General features: G+C 43.4%; 1 protein-coding gene across 1 annotated transcript in view; it reads left to right on the forward strand.

The window, feature by feature from the left end:
* LOC133085010 (OTU domain-containing protein 7A-like) overlaps positions 1-25894 on the forward strand; it is a 188303-nt gene that overhangs the window by 116824 nt on the left and 45585 nt on the right. Inside the window, exons 6-8 of the mRNA XM_061181843.1 lie at positions 20433-20534; positions 23969-24096; positions 24835-24947. Coding sequence (XP_061037826.1) covers positions 20433-20534; positions 23969-24096; positions 24835-24947 — 343 coding nt within the window. The remainder of the gene's footprint in view (positions 1-20432; positions 20535-23968; positions 24097-24834; positions 24948-25894) is intronic.

Consider the following 25894-nt stretch of genomic DNA (forward strand, 5'->3'; position numbering starts at 1 on the left):
CTTTTGCTGCATCCCATAGGTTTTCGGTCATCGTGTTTTCATTGTCATTTGTTTCTAGGTATTTTTTGATTTCCTCTTTGATTTCTTCAGTGATCTCTTGGTTATTTAGTAGTGTATTGTTTAGCCTCCGTGTGTTTATATTTCTTACAGATTTTTTCCTGTAGTTGATATCTAGTCTCATAGCATTGTGGTCGGAAAAGATACTTGATACGATTTCAATTTTCTTAAATTTACCGAGGCTTCATTTGTGACCCAAAATATAATCTATCCTGGAGAATGTTCCATGAGCACTTGAGAAGAAAGTGTATTCTGTTGTTTTTGGATGGAATGTCCTATAAATATCAATTAAATCCATCTTGTTTAATGTATGATTTAAAGCTTGTGTTTCCTTATTTATTTTCATTTTGGATGATCTGTCCATCGGTGAAAATGGGGTGTTAAAGTCCCCTACTATAATTGTGTTACTGTCGATTTCCCCTTTTATGGCTGTTAGCATTTGCCTTATGTATTGATGTGCTCCTATGCTGGGTGCATAAATATTTACAATTGTTATGTCTTCTTCTTGGATTGATCCCTTGATCATTATGTAGTGTCATTCTTTGTCTCTTGTAATAGTCTTTATTTTAAAGTCCATTTTGTCTGATATGAGAATTGCTACTCCAGCTTTCTTTCGATTTCCATTTGAATGGAATATCTTTTTCCATCCCCTCACTTTCAGTCTGTATATGTCCCTAGGTCTGAAATGTGTCTCTTGTAGACAGCATATATACGGTTCTTGTTTTTGTATCCATTCAGCCACTCTATGTCTTTTGGTTGGAGCATTTAATCCATTTACATTTAAGGTAGTTATCAATATGTATGTTCCTGTTACCATTTTCTTAATTGTTTTGGGTTTGTTATTGTAGGTCTTTTCCTTCTCTTGTATTACCTGCCTAGAGAAGTTCCTTTAGCATTTGTTGTAAAGCTGGTTTGGTGGTGCTGAATTCTCTTAGCTTTTGCTTGTCTGTAAAGCTTTTAATTTCTCCATTGAATCTGAATGAGATCTTTCCTCGGTAGAGTAATCTTGGTTGTAGGTTTTTCCCTTTCATCACTTTAAATATGTCCTGCCACTCCCTTCTGGCTTGTGGAGTTTCTGCTGAAAGATCAGCTGTTAACCTTATGGGGATTCCCTTGTATGTTATTTTTTTGTTTTTCCCTTGCTGCTTTTAATATTTTTTCTTTGTATTTAATTTTTGATAGTTTGATTAATATGTGTCTTGGCATGTTTCTCCTTAGATTTAACCTGTATGGGACTCTCTGCGCTTCCTGGACTTGATTGACTGTTTCGTTTCCCATGTTAAGGAAGTTTTCAACTAATCTCTTCAAATATTTTCTCAGTCCCTTTCTTTTCCTGTTCGTCTTCTGGGACCCCTATATTTCGAATGTTGGTGCATTTAATGTTGTCCCAGAGGTCTCTGAGACCATCCTCAATTATTTTCATTCTTTTTTCTTTCTTCTGCTCTGTGGTCGTTATTTCCACTATTTTATCTTCCAGGTCACTTATCCGTTCTTCTGCCTCAGTTATTCTGCTATTGATTCCTTCTAGAGTATTTTTAATTTCATTTATTGTGTTGTTCATCATTGTTTGTTTGCTCTTTAGTTCTTCTAGGTCCTTGTTAAATGTTTCTTGTATTTTCTCCATTCTATTTCCAAGATTTTGGGTCATCTTTACTATCATTATTCTGAATTCTTTTTCAGGTAGACTGTCTATTTCCTCTTCATTTGTTTGGTCTGGTGGGTTTTTGCCTTGCTCCTTCATCTGCTGTGTGTTTCTCTGTCTTCTCATTTTGCTTAACTTACTTTGTTTGGGGTCTCCTTTTCACAGGCTGCAAGTTCATAGTTCCCATTGTTTTTGGTGTCTGTCCCCAGTGGCTAAGGTTGGTTCAGTGCATTGTGTAGGTTTCCTTGTGGAGGGGACTGGTGCCTGTGTTCTGGTGGATGAGGCTGGATCTTGTCTTTCTGGTGGGCAGGTCCACGTCTGGTGGTGTATTTTGGGGTGTCTGTGACCTTATTATGATTTTAGGCATCCTCTCTGCTATTGGGAGGGGTTGTGTTCCTGTCTTGATGGTTGTTTGACATAGTGTGTCTAGCACTGTAGCTTGCTGGTTGTTGAGTGGAGCTGGGTCTTAGCGTTGAGATGGAGATCTCTGGGAGAGCTTTAGCCATTTGATATTATGTGGAGCCAGGAGGTCTCTGTTGGACCAGTGTCCTGAACTTGGCTCTCCCACCTCAGAGGCATAGGCCTGACACCTGGCTGGAGCACCAAGACCCTGTTAGCCACATGGCTCAGAAGAAAAGGGAGAAGAAAAGAAAAGAAAAGAAAGTTATTAAAATAAAACAATTATTAAAAATAAAATAATTAAAAAGTAATAAAAAAAAGAAAGAAAGAAGAGAGCAACCAAACCAAAGAACAAATCCACCAATGATAACAAGCGCTAAAAACTATACTAAAAACAGAACAAAAACACAGACAGACAGAACCCTAGGAGAATTGGTAAAAGCAAAGCTATATAGACAGACTCACACAAAGAAACATACACATACACACTCACAAAAAGAGAAAAAGGAAATATATATATATATATTAAAAAAAGGAAGAGAGCAACCAAATCAATAAACAAATCTACCAATGATAATAAACTCTAAATAGTAAACTATGATAAACATAAAACCAGAAACAAATTATTTGCAGAAAGCAAACCCCAAGTCTACAGTTGCTCCCAAAGTCCACCGCCTCAATTTTGGGGTTATTCGTTGTCTATTCAGGTATTCCACAGATGCAGGGTACATCAAGTTGATTGTGGAGGTTTAATCTGCTGCTCCTGTGGGTTCCTCCTCTCTGTTCACACAGCTCCCAGGGTTCAGCTTTGGATTTAGCCCTGCCTCTGCATGTAGGTCACCTGAGGGCATCTGTTCTTCGCTCAGACAGGACAGGGTTAAAGTAGCAGCTGATTAGGTGGCTCTGGCTCACTCAGGCCGGGTGGGGGAGGGAGGGGTACGGAATGTGGGGCAAGCCTGGGGCGGCAGAGACCAGCATGACGTTGCACCAGCCTGAGGCACACCGTGTGTTCTCCCAGGGAAGTTGTCCCTGGATCACAGGACCCTGGCAGTGGTGGGCTGCACAGGCTCCCGGGAGGGGAGGTGTGGATAGTGACCTGTGCTTGCACACAGGCTTCTTGGTGGCTGCAGCAGCAGCCTTAGTGTCTCATGCCCATCCTGATGTCCACACTGATAGCCACGGCTCGTGCCCGTCTCTGTAGCTTGTTTAGGTGGTGCTCTGAATCCCCTCTCCTCGCGCACCCTGAAACAATGGACTCTTGCCTCTTAGTCAGTTCCAGACTTTTTCCCGGACTCCCTCCCAGCTAGCTGTGGCACACTAGCCCCCTTCAGGCTGTGTTCAAGCAACCAACCCCAGTCCTCTCCCTGGGATCTGAACTCCAAAGCCCAAGTCTCAGCTCCCAGCCCCCACCCGCCCCGGTGGGAGAGCAGACAAGCTTCTCGGGCTGGTGAGTGCTGGTCGGCACCGATCCTCTGTGCAGGAATCTCTCCGCTTTGCCCTCTGCACCCCTGTTGCTGCGCTCTTCTCCGTGGCTCCGAAGCTTCCCCCCCACCTACCCCCCATCTCCCCCAGTGAAGGGGCTTCCTAGTGAGTGGACCCTTTTCCTCCTTCACAGCTCCCTCCCATTGGTGCAGGTCCCATCCCTACTCTTTTGTCTCTGTTTTTTCTTTTTTCTTTTGCCCTACCCAGGTACGTGGGGAGTTTCTTGCCTTTTGGGAAGTCTGAGGTCTTCTGCCAGCGTTCAGTAGGTGTTCTGTAGGAGTTGTTCCACATGTAGATGTATTTCTGATGTATTTGTGGGGAGGAAGGTGATCTCCACATCTTACTCCTTTGCCATCTTGAAGGTCTCTCTCTACATTTTTAATGTTTCTTTTCTAACTTCCTGAGATGAATGCTTACTTCATTAATTCTTAGCCCCTCTTCTTTTCTCTTATAAGCATTGAAAGTTATTAATTCTCTCTGATTATTTTAGCTACATCCCACAAGTTTTGAAATGTAGTGTTTTCACTATTATACAGCCCCCAAAATTTTTCTAATTTTCACTTTGATTTTTTCTTTGACCCATGAATTATTGGAACTGTTTCTCGATTTCTAAATATATGGAAAATCTTTGAAATATTCCTAGTTACTGTTATTATTGACTTCTAGCTTAATTGCTCTGTGGTCAGAGCACATGGTCTATATATGTAGATACTTTTGCTTTATAGCACAAAATATGGTTCATTCTTTAATTTTCCATGTGTGCTTGAAAAGAATATAGTCTTCTGTTGTGACTGCATTGTTTTGCATATGTCCATTTTGTCCTTAATTGTGTTTTTCAAATTTATATATCCATTTTTTATACTTGTTCTTTTAATTACTGAGAGAGATGCATTAAAATCTCCCATTATGATTGTACCCTTGTCTGTATCTTCTTTTATTTTTATAGATCTTTAATCATATCTAAATCTGAAGCTATGTATTAGATACAGCAACTAAAGTTACATATTTATGAATTGAGTTGCTTAACATTGTGAAGTGCCTATTTAACTCTAGTCATGCTTTTTGCCTTTGATATTAATACAGTTATCATAGCTTTCTTTATGTTAAAATTTGCACCATTTGTCATACTTTAACCTTTAGCACTTTGGATGCCTATGTTTTACATGTATCTTTTGTAAACAGCATGTGGTTGCTTTATTCTTAAAATCAGTTTGACAACTTTTATCTTTTAGTGAATGCAGTAATTTTTAGTGTAACCACTATTTATCCCTGTTTTATGTGGGTTTTTTCTCCCTTTACAAGCCTTCTTTTAAATCTTCTGATTATTTTTGAATCATTTTATTCTTTTCCTCTACTAGTTTTGAAGGTATACACTCTCTATCTGTTATTGAGAGGTTGTCTTAAAAAATCTAACATGCCTATGAATCACATCTCAGATTAATCGACATCTTAACCTATGCCCAGATAACACCGGGACCTCACACTGGATTCATTTTATTCACCACCCCTCCTGACTTATAAGTTAGTGTCATTTATCAATACTTTAGCTCTGTGTTTTTAATCTCATCAGACATTATTATTATTGTTTTATGCAGTCAGTGTTCATTTAGAGTTACCCATATATTTACCATTTCTGTTTCTCTTCATTTCTTCTTACATATCAGATCCTCCTTCTATTTGAAGTTCATCCTTTAGAATTTTCTTGGATGAGTGTCTGCTGTGTTACTCTCTCAGTTTTTATTAGTTTTAAAATGTGTTTGTTTTACCCCCATTTTTGAAAAACATTTTTCTTAGAAATAGTATCCTAGGTTACCAGTTATTTTCATTCAGCACATTGAAGATATTATTCTATTGACTTCTGTTTTCCATTGTTTCTTTTGAGACATTAGCTGTCAGTCTGCCACTCCTTTGAGCATAATCTTTTTAAACTCTTCTCTAAGATCTTTTCTTTGTCTTTAATATTCTGCAGTTTCACAAGGATTTGCTAACGAACATATTAGGTTTTTTTGTCTTGCTTGAAATGTCTTAGCCTTATTAAATCTGTGAATTTATTTCTATATATTTCTTCTGGAAAATCCTCAGTCAGAATCTCTTCACTATTGCCTTGTCCTCATTTTTTTCCAAATTTCAATTAGACAGTGTTAGAACTTTTCAGTCTGTTCTTCTTGTCTCATAACCTCTTTTTTGTATTCTCTCTCTCTCTCTTTTTTCCCCACTTAGTTGCATTCTGGATAATATCTTCTGACTTATCTTCAAGTATATTAATTTTTTTCTTCAGTGTTGTCTAATCTGTTATTAAACTGATTCTGAGTTTTTTATCTTAATTGTCATCTTCCATTTTTAACTTCTATTTTTGTTTTCCAAACCTACCTCCTATTCTTTGGTCGTGTTCCATTTCATTCTTTTATGTCTTTAACATTTTAAATATACTTGTTTATAGTCTCTAGCTGACAATTCTTAACCTCAAGTTCATAGATATCTATGAATAGCTGATTTTGTGTCTGTGGCTCTTACAAAGCTTGTTTCCTGTTAGGTTTGTAATTTGGGGTTATGAGCAGGACATTTATCTGTGGGAATCTTGTATGGCCTGTGTTGAGAGCGTACTCAGTGACGTTGAGCGATATATTTGTTTGATCGTTTTTGCCAGACTCCCAAGGGAAATTACCATCCTATAACCAGCTTTTATGGTAATTTCTTGGCTTAGGGGTTCCAAGCCACAAATCAATTTTAGCTCAAATCAGAGCCAAGTCAATAGTTACAACATTTCTGGGAGAAGTTGTTTTTGGCTTTCTTTTTTTTTCTCCTGTGCTAATCCCGGTCTAGAAGAGACAAATGTACTTCTCAGCTTCCTTTGCCAGTAGGAAAATTACTTCTAATCCTTGGACTCAAGGAATAGTTTTTGAGGGTCCTAACTTTATGTTTGGGGGAGTAGGGAAGGGGTCCTCAATCCCAATTCCCCACATCACAGGCCTCAAGGCCTTTTTTCTGGTTCTTGTGTAGTGATTAAATGGGCAAAATGTCTCCACCCACAGGTAGTTGCAGGTTAAGAGCATATTTCTAATTTCCATTCCATATTTATTTTTTGGTCATTAGGGATTTACCACACTTTATTTCAATCTTAGATATACGTTTCAAAGGATTGTTGACACAGAGGACTTTTATTTTCTCTGATCCTTTTTTCTCTTTAAACTTATGTCCTCCCCCTTGTCTCAGAGATGGTAGCTTCTCTCTTCTAACGTTGGACGACAAAGCCTTCCTCTCCCACTTTCTTTGCTGTTCTACACACATGCACACACTTTAAAATAATTTATTATTTTAAATTGCTTTTTGTTAAGCCTTACAAAGAAATTGAGAATAATTAAATAGAGAATAACAAAAGTAAAAATCATGGGAGGTTGTAAGGATGTAAGAAATACTTCAGAGTGTTTAGAGTCATTTTCTTTGGTCCCTTGGACTTGATACCTATAAGGCTAGCTGAGCTCCTATTCCTCACTTATATTCCTAACAGGATTCCTTTCCCCTTACACCTACTCAACTTTTTTCTTTAAAGTCTCTTTCTCCAAATACCACAACCTAAACAATGAAGGTAGGCAAAAAAAATTGTCATGCTATTTGCAGACACCTACTTGATTCAAGAGTGTAATTTGCATTTCCAATGACCTCTAGACAGTGCTTCTCAAGCCATGTGTACTGAAGGGCCACTTTTTAAAAAATTCCCAATGTGCTATGAACTGATACTTCTATAAAATTCAATAAAAGTACTGCAGCGAAATAAAATTAAAAAACAAACAGGCAATAATTTTAAATGACCAGTGGTACTGTTGCCTGGGTGAAGTTTGATGGTGCAAGGAGGGTGATGAGGCAGGGTCACTCTTGGGTTGGGGGAGGGAGGAATTAACCAAAAGTGAACAAAGTTGTGAGTCAATCAGAAAATGCACAAGGTTCACTTATGTTCACACCCAAAGAAGTGGTGGACTGTCTTCTCTTTCTGGCACTCACCTCTCAGAATCAGATGGCCATACACCATTATGTGAAGCTTTGGATGAAGCAATGAGGTGAAACAAGTAAACAAGCAAAACCTCTAAAAAAAAAATACTGCAGTGAAGCCCAGTAGAAGCTCCTAGATGGCTCCTCACCTCCTTGTGCACCAATGGACCTTACTGAGCAGCACCAGGCAGTCTGCACAAAAAGAGCTTCCTTTTCTTAGACGTTTCCTCTGTGAATGCGAAAACAACCCTGCTTACCCCCAAAAGGACCTTAGTATGTGAAGGTACTTTTTATGCCAAAGGGTATTGGTTCATTCATTCATTTGCCGTTGGTTTATTTGCAAATACACTCCTTGATTTAACCAAGGGTTTTGGACCTGTTTTAACAAAAACACATATGCGATGCTTTCTATACGTCAAGCCCTGTTTTAAGTGATTTCCAAATGTTAAATAATGTATTATTCGTAAAAACTCTATTAGGTCAATACTGTTACTATCCCCATTTTTCAGAAGAGGGGACCAAGACACAGAGAGGTTAGTAACTTGCCCAAGGTCACACCACTAAGAAACAGTGGAACTGAGATTTGAACTCACGAAGTCTACCTCCAGAGTTCCTGCACTTAACCACTCTGCCAGCTGCCTCTCCAAGCCCTTCACTATCTTAGACTCTTTGGTCTCAGTTCTTCAAATACAGATTTTCCAAAGCCCACTTTATGGGTGAATAATTCATTCCAGCATTATTGTCAACTTTGGCCATTATTGCATAAAGCTCTGAATCAAGGATGAGCAGGTCTTCTGTCTCCTTTGTGGGAAGAGTGATGATTGATTAGCATGTCTGCCTTGAAAAGGGTGGTGATTTATGAATGCTGTCTGCATGGGTGTGAAAGGGCATGGACATGAAATGTGTCAGAGGAATCACCTGTAAGCTTCAGGGCTCTGTGCCTCTGAAAAAATAAAACATTATAACCAAACTGTTAAAATTCCAACTCATCTATTGAAGAGGAGAAAATTTCAGTCCAACAAGTATCAGTTAGGTTCAGTCCAACAAGCATCAGTTAGGTTCCCCCCAAATACGTTTAACTGAATTCAACCAATCTTTTAAAACTTAAGACAAGTGAGTCAATTCCTTTACAAGTGAGGAATTGTCTTGGGCACCAGAATAGAATGTCTCCACTCATACGTGTAAAACTGCGGGACAGACTCACATGGCATTCATTTTCAAATCTACGGAAAGTTGGAAGATTAGTATCTATAAATCTTGCACCAAGAATCACCAATTTTCAGTTTTGTCACATTTGCTTTATTTCTCTCTCTCTCTCTCTCTCTCTCTCTACGTATATATATATATATATATATATATATATATATATATATATATATATATATACACACACACACATATATATAAGAAACTTATACATAAGTATATAAAACTTTTCCTGAACCATTTGAATCTGTATTGCAAACATGTATCTTCTGAAAATTCTCCTATAAAACCAGAACACTATCACTCCTAAGAAAAATAACATTCACTTAATATGCTATCTAATACAGAGCTCATATTCATATTTTCCCAGTTAGCCCCCAAATCTCATTTTTAATTTGTTTTTCATTCCAAGACCCAAAGTTTCTACGTTGCATTTGGTTATGGCTCTTTAGTTTCTCTACAAGAATGTCCCATATCTTTTCTTTTCTTTTGTTTTTTGTGATAATAATTTTTTGAGTCCTAGCCAATTATTCCATATTCCATTCCTCTATAAGCTTGCTCTGCCTGGACACTGGTGATCCCAGAGAGTGGAGGTGGGAGGGAGACAGAGACCACAGGGGAAGGAACATGGGAGAGAAGGAGATAGTATGGTTTTGATGTGGAAACTAGAGGCAGAGCCTTGTGCACAGCACACATTTTTCAACATTTAATGGTATATTAATGTTACTTATGATATGACTTAAAAGACATTATGTTCATGTTATATAATGAAAAAGTTACCGATTCATGTGGTGGTCCCTCTGGGGAGGGAGGAATGAGAATGAAAATTGGGGAGGCACATAAAAGGAACTTAAACTTGATCTTTAGTGTTGTTTTCTTTTATTCAATACATTGAAAGGCATGAGCTGAAGCAGATTATGACAGAGAGTTGGCATTTGCTTGGTCCTGAGGGATGGGAGTATTGCTCTCAGCCCGTTTCAAAACTTTCAAAGAAAAAATAGAATGAGAGAAACCAGCAAGAGAGAGCAAGAGCATACCGGAAAGGGGGACTGGGTGCCCCTGGTCTCTCCAAAGAAGCCTGGTAGAAGGACTGGTCTGCGACTTCATACACACACACACACACATATATTTTGGCCCCACTGCACGGCATGCGGAATCTTACTTCGCTTGAGCTGCAGCTCTGCTACTTGGTGAAGAATCTATTTTTTGAAATGATAGTGGCTCAGAGAAGTTAAAACTGCTTGCCCCAAACTCAACCATGTCCGACTGAATTAGACCAGCTTTGTTCATGATCTGACTTTGACCTGGGTGAGAGGGCTCCTTTAAGAGTCAGTGCACCCTGGGCAGGTTTATTTCTCTCCCTGAGTCTGTTTCCTTGTCTGTAAAATGGGAACATGCACCCCACACAGAGCTGGCGGGTGTACAGTGGGTCCTGCTGTGAGCAGGAGAGACCCTAACCCAGCCTGTGGGAGTTCCACCTTTCCATCCCACATTTTTATACCCCACACACAGTAAGTCTGGGGGCAGGGCTGGCAGCTCCGCAGTGTCCTGGGTGAGGGGGAGTTGGGGAACCCAGGCTCACCCACCTTTCTGATTCTCCCTCCTGTCCTCGGCTGGCAGGTCAGTGCTGCCTCCACTCGGGTGTAGTGTGGCTGTAGATGCACCCAGTGACATATCCTCACCCAGCATCATCCAAGGCAGCAAGGGAGAGGCCCCATGTTCCCTTTTGAAGGGTGACCAACAATTTCCCAGTAGCTGCCCAGCACATTTCCTGTTACATGTCATGGGCCAAGTGGCAGCCTGTGGCCACACCAACGCCCGTCCCTGCCAAGGGGCATGGAGCTGCACGGATTGTCTTGAACACATCAAACTTGGCTCTCCACAGGGGCAGGCAGGGAATCTCCTCTCACCTGAGAAACACCAGACAGATCGGGGGTTTGTGAGTAAGAATGGGAGGTCGGTCATAAATGCAGACCACAGGCCTCATTAGCATGTCCCCTCCCTTTCCCCCCATTTCCCTGACAGGCCCCCACCCCCACCCCGTCCGCTGCACCTACTGGCTCTTGCGAGTATCCACTGCCAGCTCAGATCCCATTCAGAGGATGGATGGGGTCCGGCCACTTTCATATTTGATGTGTCGGGCTCTTAGGTGTGACAGCCACTCTGTTGAGTTTCACACCTTATAAGCAAGAATCTTGTCGTTTTCTTTCACTTTGTGGCAACCCAGTTTTCATTTCTCCCAGCCTGGTTGTTTATAAAAAGGCTTTGTAAAAGTAAAGTGAGACAGGTTGCTAATTCACAGTCTGGAAAAAAAAAAAATTACTAAGTGCAGACATGTTGTTTCTAATTATGTCTCTGACCAGCCATCCAGGGGCACTGTCATGTGAGGCCCTTGATTGCATTTCTTATTTAGCCTTAATAAGATGACTTGCGCATGGCGAGAATTTACCAATTTGTTAGCATAAGCATCCGTCTTCATGTAATAGATGCTGGTCTATTTAATTTTGTAATGTTAATTTTAATACGTTCTCATTTAGAATTAAGGGTACCATTATTTTATTTTAATAAACCCACTTATCATTAAAATACAATTACTGAATCTTAGTCAAAAAAGCACTGTAGAGCTGACAAGTACACCATTTAAACGAAACCATGACAAGGTTTATTATATTAAACTTTGTTATTGTGGTAATCTATTAGGCTCTGACTCTCTGACTCTGAACTAAATGTACGTTTGAGGGCCTTAATTTTCTAGTATTACTTGCAGTTCTTATCCTTCATGTTTCATTATTTATTTACTGAAACAATAACACCCTTTATTAAAATGTATTCTTAATAATGACAGATGGCTTATTGTAAATAATGTGATGCTCCTCCAACTCTTCCGATCCTCTTAGTATTATTCTTTCCTTAAAAAAAAAAAAAAGTTTTAATTAAGTACTTTCACAACTTGTTGGAAATAGGTATTATAAACATTCTCACTTGATTGAAATTTCACAAGGAGTTGAAGGCCCTAAGAGGTGACCATTAGATTTCATTCCCAAATATGTCACTAGTAATTTCACATAACATTAGAAATGTAAGATAAAACCATTCATAAACTGGAAACAATTTTACAAGCAATTTTAATATAACCCAGAAATGGTCAGGATGGAATTAAATTTTCCAGCCAGCTCTGTGTAACCCCCTACCCTGTTCATCCTGTTCATTACTAGGGAAGAGCTGAGCGGGAATGATCCCTTTCTAGGACAGGCATACAGTGAACAAACTGCCATACTAAGGTACCATTATGGATGGGATGTTTGTGTCTCCCCCAAATCCACATATTGAAGCCCTAACACCCCCCTGCATGTGATGTTATTTAGAGATGGGGCCTTGGAGAGGTAATTAAGTTTAGATGATGTCAGGAGGGTGGGGCCCCATGATGGAATTAGTGTCCTTCTAAGAAGAGAAAGAGAAACCAGAGCTTGCTCTCTTCCTGCCATATGAGGACACAGTGAGAAGGCGGCTGTCTGCAAACCAGGAAGAGAGCCCGCGCCAGCACCTTGCTCTTGGACTTCCAGCCTCCAGAACTGTGAACAATATATTTCCACTGTTTAGTCCTCCCAGTCTATGGTATTTTGTTATAGCAGCATGAGCTGACTAAAACAGGTACGCACCCAGAAGAGGAGAGAGGGAGAGCCAGAAGTCATTTGAGTCTCTTTTTTAGAGGGCAACCCAATATTCAGCTGTACCGGATGCCTGGAGGTGGTAGGGAATGTGGAAATCTCATTGCATATCTTAACTGTCAGCCCATCACTGAGTGCCCTTTTTATAAAACATATATCATTGTCAGACTGAATGTGGTCTGGAAAGCCAAAAGCATATCATAGATTAGTTTCAAGGGTCACAATGGTGTGGCCTGAGTTAACTCTGTTAAAAGAGTCAACAGCAGTGAGGCGAAGCTGACAGTCAGCCCACCAGGAGCAGGCAGGGCCAGGGCATCCTCCTCCACCACAAGACAAATGGGTTGACTCTTGGCAGGAGTCCCAGGTGTGGTGTGCAGTGGCAGCCTCTGCATCAGACCTAGGAGTCCTTCCTTCAGTGGCCCTGTGTGGTGGCAGTCACCGTGTACAGTGCAGCAAGGGGTCCAGGCAGCAGTGGTGGTGGTCTGGGAGGTGCGGCCTCAACAAGCAGCTTGATTCCAGTTAGTCTCATCGGAGGACAGGCCCTCACCATGCCCGTGGACAAGACTGACCCAGATAGTTTGATCAGCATGTGTGATTTCTCATCACATTTCCTGGCTCCAAAAAAGTGCGTCTTTAATCTACCAGTCTGTGGTTTTCCAAGTAACAGACCAAACTAGTAGGCCAAACAGCCCAAGGATCAGTAAAGACATAACAAACTTCCTCCAGGGAGTGCTGGCCAGAGCTATGAGAACAGCCTTGAGCCCTGCCCACTGGACAGAATGACCAAGTCCACTTTGGTACCTGCAGAGCTGGCACTGGGGCCACACAGCCGCCATGGTCCAGCCACCCCTACCAGGCTCAGCTTAGCTGATGCATCAGTGCGCAGCCCAGGCATTCAGGGGCTTCCGTGCGTCCAGGGCCCTGCTGAGCCAGCAGCTCTGCTTCAGGCTCAGAGTGGGGGATAGTTTCTTCCAGAGGGGCAGCTGCCACTTTTTCATGTAAAACCCAGAGGCTGCTGTGACCAGGCCTGCTGTGTGCTTGAATACACCATTTGCATCTGACTAGTGACGCTCATTGGGCACTTCTCACCTTGTTTTGCACTGAAGCTGAGTTGACCACCCCGAAATGGAAATATCAGGCCAGGGTCACCAGGCCTCCACGGAGGAGGTGTCCAGTTTTGGCCGGAGTCCAGTAGCAGGTTAATTGCAGCTTTCCCAAAGGGATGAACATGGTAGCCATGTCAAGGATGTGACAAGTCTGAAACCCCAAGGGGCACCTCTGGGTGGATGCCACCTCCCCTTTCCAGAGGTTCCAGTGAGCAAGAGCACTGGCCACAGACACTTGGAACTCAAAGGGCCCCAAAAGTAGCAAATATGCCCAGAGTTTGCTGGACCACTTCTAACATAGCCTGATGGGCTGGCTCCACTCACAGGAGGCTGATTTGCAAGTTGGAGGTCATAAAAGACCAACTAGAATGCCCAGGTGAGGCACATTGCATCTTCAACCCAGAGTCTAAGGAGGAGCCTTCTTTTAGCAGTGGGGTGTGGGGGCTGAAGATACAGCAGTTTTCCTTGACTGCCAGAGGGATTGAGCATTGCGAATCCCCAACAGCATCCCAAGGAACTTGACTTGGCAAGGAGGCCCCTGAATTTTTTGGGGACTTATCAGCCTCCCAGCTGGCTGAGGCGTGATATCACAGAGTCCAGGCCCCGAGGCTGAGCTTCTGATGTGCAGGCCAGCAGTCACCATCTACAAGGTGAAAGCTTGGACACTGTGGGTAGAGCCCTCACATGCAACCCTGACCCATCCACCAGGAGTAAATGGCAGGAACATTTTCCCCATTGGCCCTTCTCTACCTGTGGCTCTTCTGATCAGGAGAATCCCCTCTGGCACTTATGGGATGGGATGTCCATGCATGTGAACTTAATTCCTGTGGTACATTCAAGTGTAGAAGCAGCAACAGGGTTGCCCTGGATTAGACCCAAGGGCACCACCGCTCACAGGATCCCACGAGCTTCTGTTCCCCACTATGAGCATACCAACCCCCATCAGTTGAACTCAGATGCCCCTTCCCCCTGTGACTATGTGGGATGGTGACTTTGGCACCTTTCTCCAACAGAGCCATAAAAGTTTGAGCTCCTCTCCTCCATGAGGTGTCCCAGCTCACTTGGACAGGTACATGTGACCTGGTCCTCCTCTGGGGCAGGGAGACCTGGGCCCCATCCCTATGACCTTTCATGAAAGCAGCTGATGTCAGGGTAGAGAAATAGGGAGGGGCCAGGAGGTACAGAGGGAGAGAGCCAGGTGCAGTTACTTTCACATCTGAGCACTTTTGCAGTTCAGCCGAATGAACTTCCCATGGTCTGGTCCACCAGAAGCCCTGTATCAACTTAGGGGGCTCCTTGGAGTCACACAGGAAGGGAGTGAGCATCAGCCCCCATTCAGCCCTACCTCTCACTGCTTCACCTCTAAACAGTTGTTGATAGGACGGTTAGGCCCTTAGTCACTAGCCCTTTGCCTATCACCTGGGTAAGAGAGTTCCCTACAGGATCCTAGGGCATCTTTTCCTATCTCCTAACCTAGCCCAAGAGGCCCCATGTCCTGTCTCTTTTAGAAAGCCTGGTCTCTGTTGGAATCTCATCCCCATCTTCAAAAACTGTCCAGAACTGTGAAGATCCTACTCTGCTTGCAAGCTAGCTAGTCAGCCTAACACAGGTTCAAGGATGCTGGCAAAAGACATGAGACTCCTGGGTCAGAGACAGAGGACTTCATCACTCACAGCATAGCAAGCAGCACAAGTTCCATGTTTATGTCAGTTTCCCTTGCCCTCCAAACCCCATGGGTGTTGCAGAAGCAGGGATGGGGGGATACTGTGCACACAGTGGATTTGTGTCAAAGCTCAGAGCCCCAAGCTTAGGAAACCCCAACACAGTCAAGTCAGTTGAAAATATAACACTACTAAATGTGTGTACACCTAAGATTTAGCCTAAAATATATATAAAGCAAAAATTGACAGACTTGAAAGAGAAATAGACAAATCTAAAATCAAAACTGGAGATTTTTAACAGAATTCTCTTGATAAATGATAGAATCAATATTCAGAAAAATCAGTAGGGATTAGATGAACATAAATAAAGAGCTTAACCTAATTTACATATATACCACATGGCACCTACCAATTGCAGAATAAATATATATTCTTTCAAGTAAACAATTTTCCAAATTGACTACATGGTGGGACATAAAGATTGTATCAATAAATTTCAAAGGATTTGAAATCATTCAGAGTATGTGCTCGGACCACACAATGAAATATCCCTCTTTATCTCATGTCTTAATAATGTCTACTTCATCTGATAGCAGTAAAACTTTACCAGCTTTACTTTTGCTTATTTTTGAATGATATATCTTTCTCTACCTACTTACTGTCAAATTTCTGTGTCATTATATTTATGGTTTCTTTTGTTAACAGTATATAGTTGGTTTTTAAGGCAGGCTGACAGAGTCTTTTAATTGGAATATTTAGTACATCCACATTTAATATAAATGCTCTTTTGGTTTAAATCTGTTATCTTGCTGTTTGTTTTTTGTTATTGTGTTTCTTTTTTCTCTTTCTTGTACTCTTTTGAATTATTTAAGGATGTTTATCATTCTGTTTTCCCTTCTACTGTCTTGTTAGTTATACATTTCTTATTATTCTTTTCGTGGTTACCCTAGAGTTTACAACATGCATTTTTGAGTTATTAGAATTTATCTTAAGTTAGCGCTTTTACCTCTTTCTGGTCAATGTATGAACCTCAGAATTTATGTCATTTGTTACACACTCCCATATTTTGTGTTGTTGCTGTCATGTGTTTTAATTCTACATATAATTTAATCCCCAAAAGCCATTACTAGTATTGCTTTAAACAATCAATATTTACCAACATATTTGCCCTTTCAAGTCTCTTTATTCCTTTTGTATACCCTGCCTCCCATTGAGTCATTTTCCTTCTGTCTGGAGATCTCCCTTTAGAATTCTTTACTGCAGGTGTGCTGGTGATTAATTTTTTCTTTCTATTTGTCTGGGGTATAGAATTCTAAATTGGTAATAATTGTCTTTCTTCAAAACACCTTGCTGAGATTACGATAGAAATTGCATTTAATCTATGCATCAATTTAGAGAGAATTCACATCTTTACTGTGTTGAGAGTCTTCCAATTCGTGAATATGGTATGTCTCTCCAGTTGTTTAGATCTTCTTTGATTTCTTTCATCAGCATTTTATAGTTTTTAGCATACAAGTACTGAAGATGTTATTTTATACCTATACTTCAGTATTTAATTTTTGAGCTATTGTAAATAGTATGATATTTAAAAATTTGAGGCCCATGTGTTCAGAGTTAGTATGTCGAAATACCGTTGATTTGTGTATGTTGATCATGTATTCTGTGACCTTGACAAAATCATTTATGAGTTACAGTATTTTTTGTAGCTTCCTTCTGATTTTCTACATAAACCATCCTGTCATCTGCAAATAAGGACAGTGCTAGGTCTTTCTTTCTGACCTGTGTTACTTTTATTTCTTTCTCTTGACTTATTTCACTGGCTAGGACTTCCAGTACTATGTTGAATAGCAGGTTGAGAGAGAGCATCCTCACCTTTTCCCAGTCTTAAGGGGAAAGAATTCAGTCTTTAACATTTAAGTATGATGTTAGCTGTATGGTTTTTATAGATGTTCTTTACCAAGTTGAGAAAGTTCCCCTCTGTTCCTAGTTTTAATGGGAGTTTTTGTCATGAATGAGTATCGAATTTTGTCAAATGCTTTTTCTGCATTGATGATATGATCAAGTGATTTTTCTTCTGTAAACTGTTAATATGGTGAATTATATTAATTGATTGATTTTCAAATATTAAACTAGCCTTGCATCCCAGTAATAAACCCCACTTAAACGTAGTGTATAATTTTTCTATAAAATGCTGAGTTCTACTTGTTTATATTTTGTTAAGAATTGTGTATCATATTCATGAGAGGTATTGATCTGTACTTTTCTCTTTTTTGTATTTTCTTTGTCTGGTTTTGGTATCAAGGTAATACTGGCCATTTTCTGCAGGAGGTTGATTAGGATTTGTTGAGTGTGTCTATTTGTATAGACTTTTTAGTGGTTGCTCTAGATATTATGTTATATACACATACTTTATCAAAGCATACACATAAAGTGCTGACACTTTACCACTTTTATGAAGCATAGAAACCTTACCTGCCTTTATGCTCCTTTATCCTCCACCATCTATAATTGTCTTAAATATTTCTTCTACACACATTGAGACAGACAATGTTACAATTTTTTCTTCAACTGTCAGACATAATTTAGAAAATTCAAGAGGAGAAGGAAAGTCTCTGTATTCATTCATATTTTTGTTCTTTCCATGTTGTTCCTTCCTAATGTTTGAAGATTTCCTCTTTTGTCATTTCCCTTCTATCTAGAGAACTTCCTTTAGCCATTCTTTTAAACTAGGTCTACTGGAAACCTAAATTCTCTTAGTTTTCCTTCATCTAAGAATGTGTTGATTTCCCCTTTATTTCTGAAGGATACTTCTGTTGTACATAGAATTCTGGATTGACGGCTCTTTTCTTTTAGCACTTGAAAAACATTGTTCCACTTCTTTCTGATCTCTATGGTTTCTGATAAGAGATTCACTGTCATTACAATTGTTTTTCCCATATAGGTAAGGAGTTGTTTCTCTTTAGAAGCTTTCAAGGTTTTTTCTTTGTCTTTAGTTTACAGAAATTGGACTATGATGTGTTTTGGCATGAATTTCCATGGGTTTTTCCCATTTAGAATTTTCTCAGCTTCTTGAATTCATATATTTATAGGTTTGTTTGTTTACAAAATTTGGGAAGTTTTCAGTGATTATTTCTTTGAATACTTTTCTCAGCTCTACCCTATTTCTCCTCTCCTATGGGACTATGGTCATGTGATCTTTTTTAGTTTATTTTCTCTCCATTATTCAGTTTCTGTAATTTCTATGTTATACCTTGTCATCCACAGATTCTTTCTTCTATTCTTTCCATTCTGTTATTAGGCACATCCATTGAATTTTTTTAACCAATTGTTGGATTATTTTAGTTCCAAAATCCTCATTTGGCTTTTCTTTGTATCTTCTTTTGTTGTTGTTGTTGAGACTTTTTTTGGCTCACATTTTTCTTTTTTTTTTTCATTTGTTTCAAGCCTGTTTGTAATTGCTTGTTGAGGCATTTTTATGATGCCTGCTTTAAAATCTCTGTCAGATAATTATAACATCTGTGTGATCTGTGTTGGTGTTGGTTAGTTGTCTTTCCTCATTCCATTTGAGGTCTTCCTGGTTCTTGGTGTAAATAATTTTCAATTGAAAATTGTATATTTTGGGTATTAAGTTATAAGACTCTGAATCGTATTTAAATCTTGTGTTTAGCAGACCTTCTCTGACACCATTCCGTTAGGTGTAGGACGCCATTGATTCACAGCCATCAGATGGGGGTGGACGTACAGGTTTTCCACACTGCCTCTGCTGGAACCTAATGTGGCATGGGCTTCTTGGTACTGCTGGGCAGTAGTGGGGGAACCTCATCACCATCAGATGGGGGTGAAAGTCCAGGCTCCCCATATGTTCTCCATTTGGTAAGGGTGGAATCCTCATTACCATCCAGCAGGGTTGAAGTGCTGACTCCGCACCACCTGGCAGTGGGGGAGGGGGTAGAGAGTGACTCATGGCAGCCTGGCAAGGATGAAGTCTCAGCTCCCCACTCGGCCTCTGCTAGAAGAGTGGTGGGAGGGCTACAGTTTGTTCTGTGGGTGTGTCTGGAATAGAACAGCTGTTTTCTAAGCAGTGGCTGTCTGGCTAAGCTGCCCCTCTCCTGGTGTTCTGACCAGAGAGAGTATGATTTTTTTGACAGCCTCCATTATTTCCAGACTGTAACCTTCTCTAGCATCTACTCTGGGGCTTGTGAGGCAAAGAGGAACCCAGGGTGCCTACCACCAGGTTGTGCCTCAAGTCCTGAGGTTCCTAACCAGTCTGCCTTCTTCTCTCCACCTTTCAGTCTTCCCATGTTGTTTTATACGTAATGTCCAGGGGTTTTAGTTGTAGTTAGTAGAACGGGTAGTGGAGAGAATGTCTACTCTGTCTTCCTGCAAGCAGAAGTCTCGAGATGTGTTGATGAAATTTAACATGACTCTACCAAAATAGCTACAATGGTTTTGATGTATAAAATTAAATGTAGTCAGACAAAGACAAATATCACATGACATCACTTATATGTAGAATCTAAAAAAAAAAAAATAATACAAATGAACTTATTTACAAAACAGAAATAGACCCACAGACACAGAAAACAAATTTATGGTTACCAAAGGGGAAAGGGGGGATGAATTAGGAATCTGGGATTAACAGATACACTATATATATAATAGATAAACAACAAGAACCTACTGTATAGCACAGGGAAATATATTCAATATCTTGTAATAACCTATAATGGAAAATAATCTGAAAAAGAATATATATATACACATACATGTATGTATAACTGAACCACCTTGCTGTACACCTGGAATATTGTACATCAACTATACGTCAATTTAAAAAGTTAAATGTAAACCATACTCTCAAAGGTATGTATGCATCAACAAAGAAGGATGGTATTTTTTTAGAAAAATAACTTTTGGGAGGGGAAACTGTGTTCAAGGAAATTACACGAAGAAAAATTTTACATTTTGTGTAAAATGTGTTCCCAGATTCAAGGAGAGAAGGCTTTAGTCTTGAGTTTCTTGCTAGTTGATGGGAGAATTTGGCCGTTTTTTATCTTAGAGAGGAAAAAAAATCTATATTTTTTTTGAGAATAAGTAGCCATAACCCTCCACCTTACCAATGACGTTCTCTAGAATCCTCTAGAAAATCATCCGCCGATGTTTAAGCTTACTTAGCAAACATCCCTGCCTGTCCTGGGATTCTAAACCTGAGCTTCTGTTCCAGGTCGCCTGAACTGGTGGTCCACCGTGTGCACGAGCTGTAAACGGCTTCTTCCTTTGGCCACGACAGGGGACGGGAACTGCCTTTTACACGCTGCCTCACTGGGTAAGCCCCACAGTGTAGACAGAGGGTGGCAGTGCCCAAGCCTGCTCTGTGCGTCATTAAAGGACAATCATATACTAAGTAGAGCCACGTGCATCACTGTCATCTGGAAGAGTCCCCAAGGGATGGAGCCAACAATCCCTGCTTTCTTGTCAAGCAGCTGGCAGGCTTGGTGGGGACATAGAGCACACATGAGAAAAGACCTGTCCTGATAGAAGGAGGCCTGAGCAGAGCTGCAGGGATGGGCATTAGACATCGTGATCTAGAGCAATCAAAGAGGACTTCCTGGAGGAGGTGAGATTTTACTGAGACTTGAAGAACTTGAAAGACTATAAAAAAGGACCTTCCAGGCAGGGAGACCACATAGATAAAGCAGAAAGGCAGGAATTAACATGGTGTTTGGGGTCTGGGCTAAGCCCTGTTGGGCTCGAGCAGGAAGTCTGGGGAGCAGTGCATGAGGTTGGGTAGGCCTGAGGCCACCACACTGACTGCAGCTGATGCACTCAGACTGACAAAAAGACAGACATAGGTACTGCTTGGGTAAATAACATGGCACAGTCAGAATACACCACAGAGAGGTCAGCAACCTCCTCCAACGGACATGTGAGCTTCCTGGTTACAAAAAGCGACACCAGCAAATGCACAAGTGTGGATGGCAATATTTGGATGATGGAAGGTCATGGTAGACTTTCTGGAAGCTCACTTAACCCCTCTGGACCCAGGCTTACAACACAGGCAGAACTGGATTTGTGCCGGAGACCCCAGTATCAGTGCCAGTGGCGCCTTATCAGTCCTGCAGTATGAGGACCCTCTCCAGGGATGGGCCCCTTCGACGAGAGTATGGTCCTTGTTGGTCAAACTCGCCTCCCCAGGTAAACATGACCTTAACCCGATGCTGTGTCCCAGAGCAAGGATGCCCCAGACCTCACTTCAGACCTGTAGTGAGGCCTGTTCTGTAAGAGGTGGGCTGAGATGAGCCTGAAAAGGCTTAGAGGGAAATGAGGGGACCTGGAAGTGGCCCCGAGATGCCCAGAGGAGGATGGAGCCCAAGAGCAAAGGGAACATCCCACATTCCATGGGCTTGACAAGGGGTGATGGGGAAGACAAGTGTACCCACCCACCTCCTCCCTTTAAAAACTAATGCATTTCTGTCTGTTGACTCCACATTCATCATAGTAAAATAACAATCAGCAATCCCACTGCCCAGCGATGGCTGCTTTTAACATTTTGGTATATTGTCTTCCACACTTTTGTCTATTCTTCCAGTGAAATTAGGATCTCACAGTGTTCACAGTTTGGAATCCAACATTTTTCCCTTAAAATTGTATTGAGAATTTTCCATGCTGTTCTTCAAAAACATATTTTTGCTAGTTGTGTCCTATTCCATCATAATGTATTCACTATCTCCCTCTTATGGAACTTATTTCACCTTGTTCTGTATAAAACCTGGAGAAGGAAAATGAAAGAAGAGATCTCTCCTCTGTGTCAACCAGCAGACTCTTTGCAAAGTTTCAGGCATGGAAATGCCTTTGTCCTTCTGAAACTGCAGCATGCAGAGGCACTATCCCTGGCATGACCATTGGTGGATAAGGCCACAAACCAGATGGCCACACGCCACTGTGGTCCTGTCTGATGGCATGTGTTTCCCCGTGAGTGCAGCAGGCCCTCCAGGTCTGCCTGGGAAGAGAAAGCCTTCTGCAGGTGGCCCTCACTCCAGCTGCAAGAGAGGCTGGGCCAAGACTGAGCCTGGGACTCGTGGCCTGTTGGTTCTTTTCTCCCAGTACTTTGTTCCCCTTTTGTACTCAAATTGCTGAACCCCACAGGAGCAGGACTGCCCGAAGTGGCCATTGCCACACTCACCAGCAGTGCTTACTGGACCTGCTGACCAGCCCTGGCATTGACCTAGGGTGTGGGGCACACATAGAAATGACGGTAATTCTGGGGTCAGGCTTGTGGGCAAACATGTATGGGACAAGGAGACCCTCTTTGCAAGAGAGACCCAAACAAGGAGCCATGGCCTGTAGACTGGACCCGGGACTTGCCCTGCCTGGGAGGAGGCTGCAGGCAGGTCCGAAGGATGAGAAAGCTCGGCTCAGCCTGTTCATAAAAGGAGTGTTGATAGCCACCTCCCTCCGTCTGTGCTGCAGAAAAAGACCAAAGCCTCCCTGGACAGAAAGCCCACAGCCGCCCAACGTTATCCGCGTGTCTTTGCACTAAAGGATGTACAGCCAGTTTGGGCTTTTGATCATCAGTCAGTGCGGGTCACTGCTCTCTGAAAGCTCTCCAGGGGGTCCCAGCTCACTTCAAGTCCACCTTTCCAGTCTCCACCTCTTCCCCTCCATCCCAGCTCCAGCCACCTTTCCCTCCCTAGTATTACACGTAGGTCTCCTCAGGGCCAGCCCTGGCCTTTTCCTGTGACTCAGCCCCGTCTTTCACCACTCAAGTCTTTGCTCCAATGTCTCCACTTACGCCGTGACCAAACCACCCACCACTCTGCCCTCTAGGCCTGCTTCATCCCCCCAAGAGTGCTGCTGCCTGCAACATAGGGTGTTACATGCTAATTCGATGCCTGCCTCTCCTCCCCTCAGTGTGGGCTCCGTGAGGTTTTAGGAATTTAGTCTGTCCTCATTGCTGCTGTGGATATTCCCAGCACTTAGAATGGTGCCTCACCCCTACTGTGAAATAAGTATGGAAGTAAGTGGAATTAGTGGTAGTCAATTAAACAAATGAATGAATGAATGAATGAATTCCCCCACTCTCTCCCTGTAGCCAGAGCTGCATCTCTCTTCCACGATGCTTCTTCCATTGGTTGGGTTTCTTGGCCACTTCTGAGCTGTGCCAAAGGCATACTCAGAGATGCTGGTTTGTCTTTATTGACCCCTGGGCACCCAGCACAGGCCGGGAGGGGCACTTCCTTCAGAAGCAGGTGCTCTCCACGGGCCCCAGATGTGTGCTGAGATGCCTCAGGGCTACAGACGTCAGATGCGGCAGACCCCCGACGAAGCCGGAGTCTGACTGCCAGCCTGGCCCTGGGCCCTGTGTGAGGACACATCACCGATTGTCCTCACAGGCTCTCTCCCACTCGAACACAAGGCCCAGACCACAAACATTATATCCCTCAGAGCGAACCTGAGAGGTTGAGGGCAGCCAGCCAAGGGCCCCTGAGACAGGCAGCACTTAGTGAAACTGTTGTTGCTCTAAGGAGGGGCCGTGCTCCTTCACCGCTGCCTGCATCCACGGGAAACGTCACAAGGGAGCACAGAGGGCAGCTGCTTGCTAATCGTGAGACCTGAACAGCTGGCTACTGAGTTAATCTGCTCACACAGCTGCGGGGGCCCAGGCTGGAAGGTGGTGGTGGTCTCAGCGCTGCTGGCCTGCCCCGCTCCTCCTCACGTCCCTCCTCTCTCCTCTGCTCCTCACGGGCCTCCCGGCTGCAGGAATGTGGGGGTTTCACGACCGGGACCTGGTTTTGCGGAAAGCTCTCTACACCATGATGAGGACGGGGGCCGAGAGGGAGGCCCTGAAGCGAAGATGGAGGTGGCAGCAGACGCAGCAGAACAAGGAGGTAGGTACCTGTCGGCGTGGCAGAGCCGGGACCACGCCGCGCGTGGCCAAAGCCAGGGCGGGGTCCGGATCTGGGCCCCGAGGCCAAGTCTGTCTTGTGAGATCAGCAGCAATGACTCCGTCCCCCACTCAGACCCGCTAAAGAGGAGCCCATTGCAACAGTCAGGCCCTGCCCACAGCGACCAGACGTCCATTTCCCCCGCCCGTCCTGGTGTAATTATGAAAACCAATCGCCTTCACTCGCAAGGCTGTCCCGACCTGAATGGTGAATTAGATGGTCACCTGTCAGGTCACTGCTGGTGCAGCCACAGATTGGCCCTGGCACGGCCCACGGCCCCAGCCCCAGTGTGTGTGCTCAGTCCAAAGGGAATCCTCATCCCTGAACCTCAGTGAGCACTGGCCCTTTGCTGGCCTGGAAGCCCTTGAAGATGGGTCTGCCCGGGTCCCTGCACACATGTCAGTGGTCGGCGCCCCGCCCGGTGCACGTACAGGTTACATTGGTCGTTCTCACCCCTGGGAATGACCCCTATTGCTGGGTGGACTCCCAACGGCATGGAGGTTGGAGATTGGGGGTTCTGAACAAATTCTGTCAGAGCAAATGGGGATGGTCCTCGGCCACTAACAGGTGCCCCAGGCCCAGGGGCTGACGAAACCGGGAGGTCAGGCTCTCGGCCAGGCTCACCTGGGTGGAGGGTAAGGAGCGGCCGCCACCTCCTGAGCCTGCCCCCCTTTGTGCCAGTCAGGGCTGGTGTACACGGAGGAGGAGTGGGAGCGGGAGTGGACAGAGCTGCTGAAGCTGGCCTCCAGCGAGCCGCGCACACACTTCAGCAAGAACGGCGGCTCGGGCGGGGGGTAAGTGCTGCCCCGGCCGTTCCCCCACCCCCAGCGGCACGGGAAGTTGGGGAGGATGCGGGACCCCCAAGCTGGGGGCGACATGAGGAGGACTCCCGCCTTCAGACCTTAGATTCTACCAAGGATGCAGGTCAGGTGGTGGGGGACAGCAGGACCCTGCCAGATGTTTGGGGGAAAGTGTGCACAGTCCCCATGTGCATCTCATGAGCTCACGTGTGCCCCCCAACACCACAGCAGGGAGGGACTTACCGCCCAGCCAGCCTGGGGAGGGCCCACATTGCCCACGCACTCACCAGGCTCTGAAGTCTCAGGCTGCTGATTTGGGTTTTTTCATCTGAACATCTAATTTCTGGCTTTAAGAAGTCACAGTGAAACAAAAGATGGTTAGGCGAGCCCAGTGTCTACCAGACGGGCTCCAGAGACATCCTGCATGTTCCTGGCACCCAGGCTCTACTGCTCTGCACACGTGGGCAGTGGCTGTTCTTCCTGCAGACACGGCTGGACCGTCCCCATGTGGGAATGAAGGTGCAGCCAACAGGGCAGCTGCAGCCCCTTTGGCCCCAGCTTTTTGAAACCGAGGGTCAGGTTGTCACCCCACAGAAAAAGTCTCAGCCAAACACAAGAGAGGATGCTTGTTGACAGCGGGGAGACCCAAGAAAGGATCAGAGGCTCTAGACAGCCCCTGCAGGCAGTGCATCCCAGGCCCCACCCTGCCCCCATGCATCTCTGCATCTGGGTCCTCAGCCCCTGCAGCAGGACCTAGCGCTTTCCAGGCCGGCACCAGACAGAGGCCCTTCAAAGACAAGGCTTAGAGATGATAAGGAAGCCCGTAAACACTATTCCTACAGGGTTGTTTTGTCACTTTGTTTTTTTGTGTTTTTTTATGTGGACCACTTTTAAAGTCTTTATTGAATTTGTTACAATATTGCTTCTGTTTTACATTTTGG

Source organism: Eubalaena glacialis, chromosome 2 (assembly GCF_028564815.1).
Source record: "Eubalaena glacialis isolate mEubGla1 chromosome 2, mEubGla1.1.hap2.+ XY, whole genome shotgun sequence".
In the NCBI taxonomy this organism is placed as follows: Eukaryota; Metazoa; Chordata; class Mammalia; order Artiodactyla; family Balaenidae; genus Eubalaena; species Eubalaena glacialis.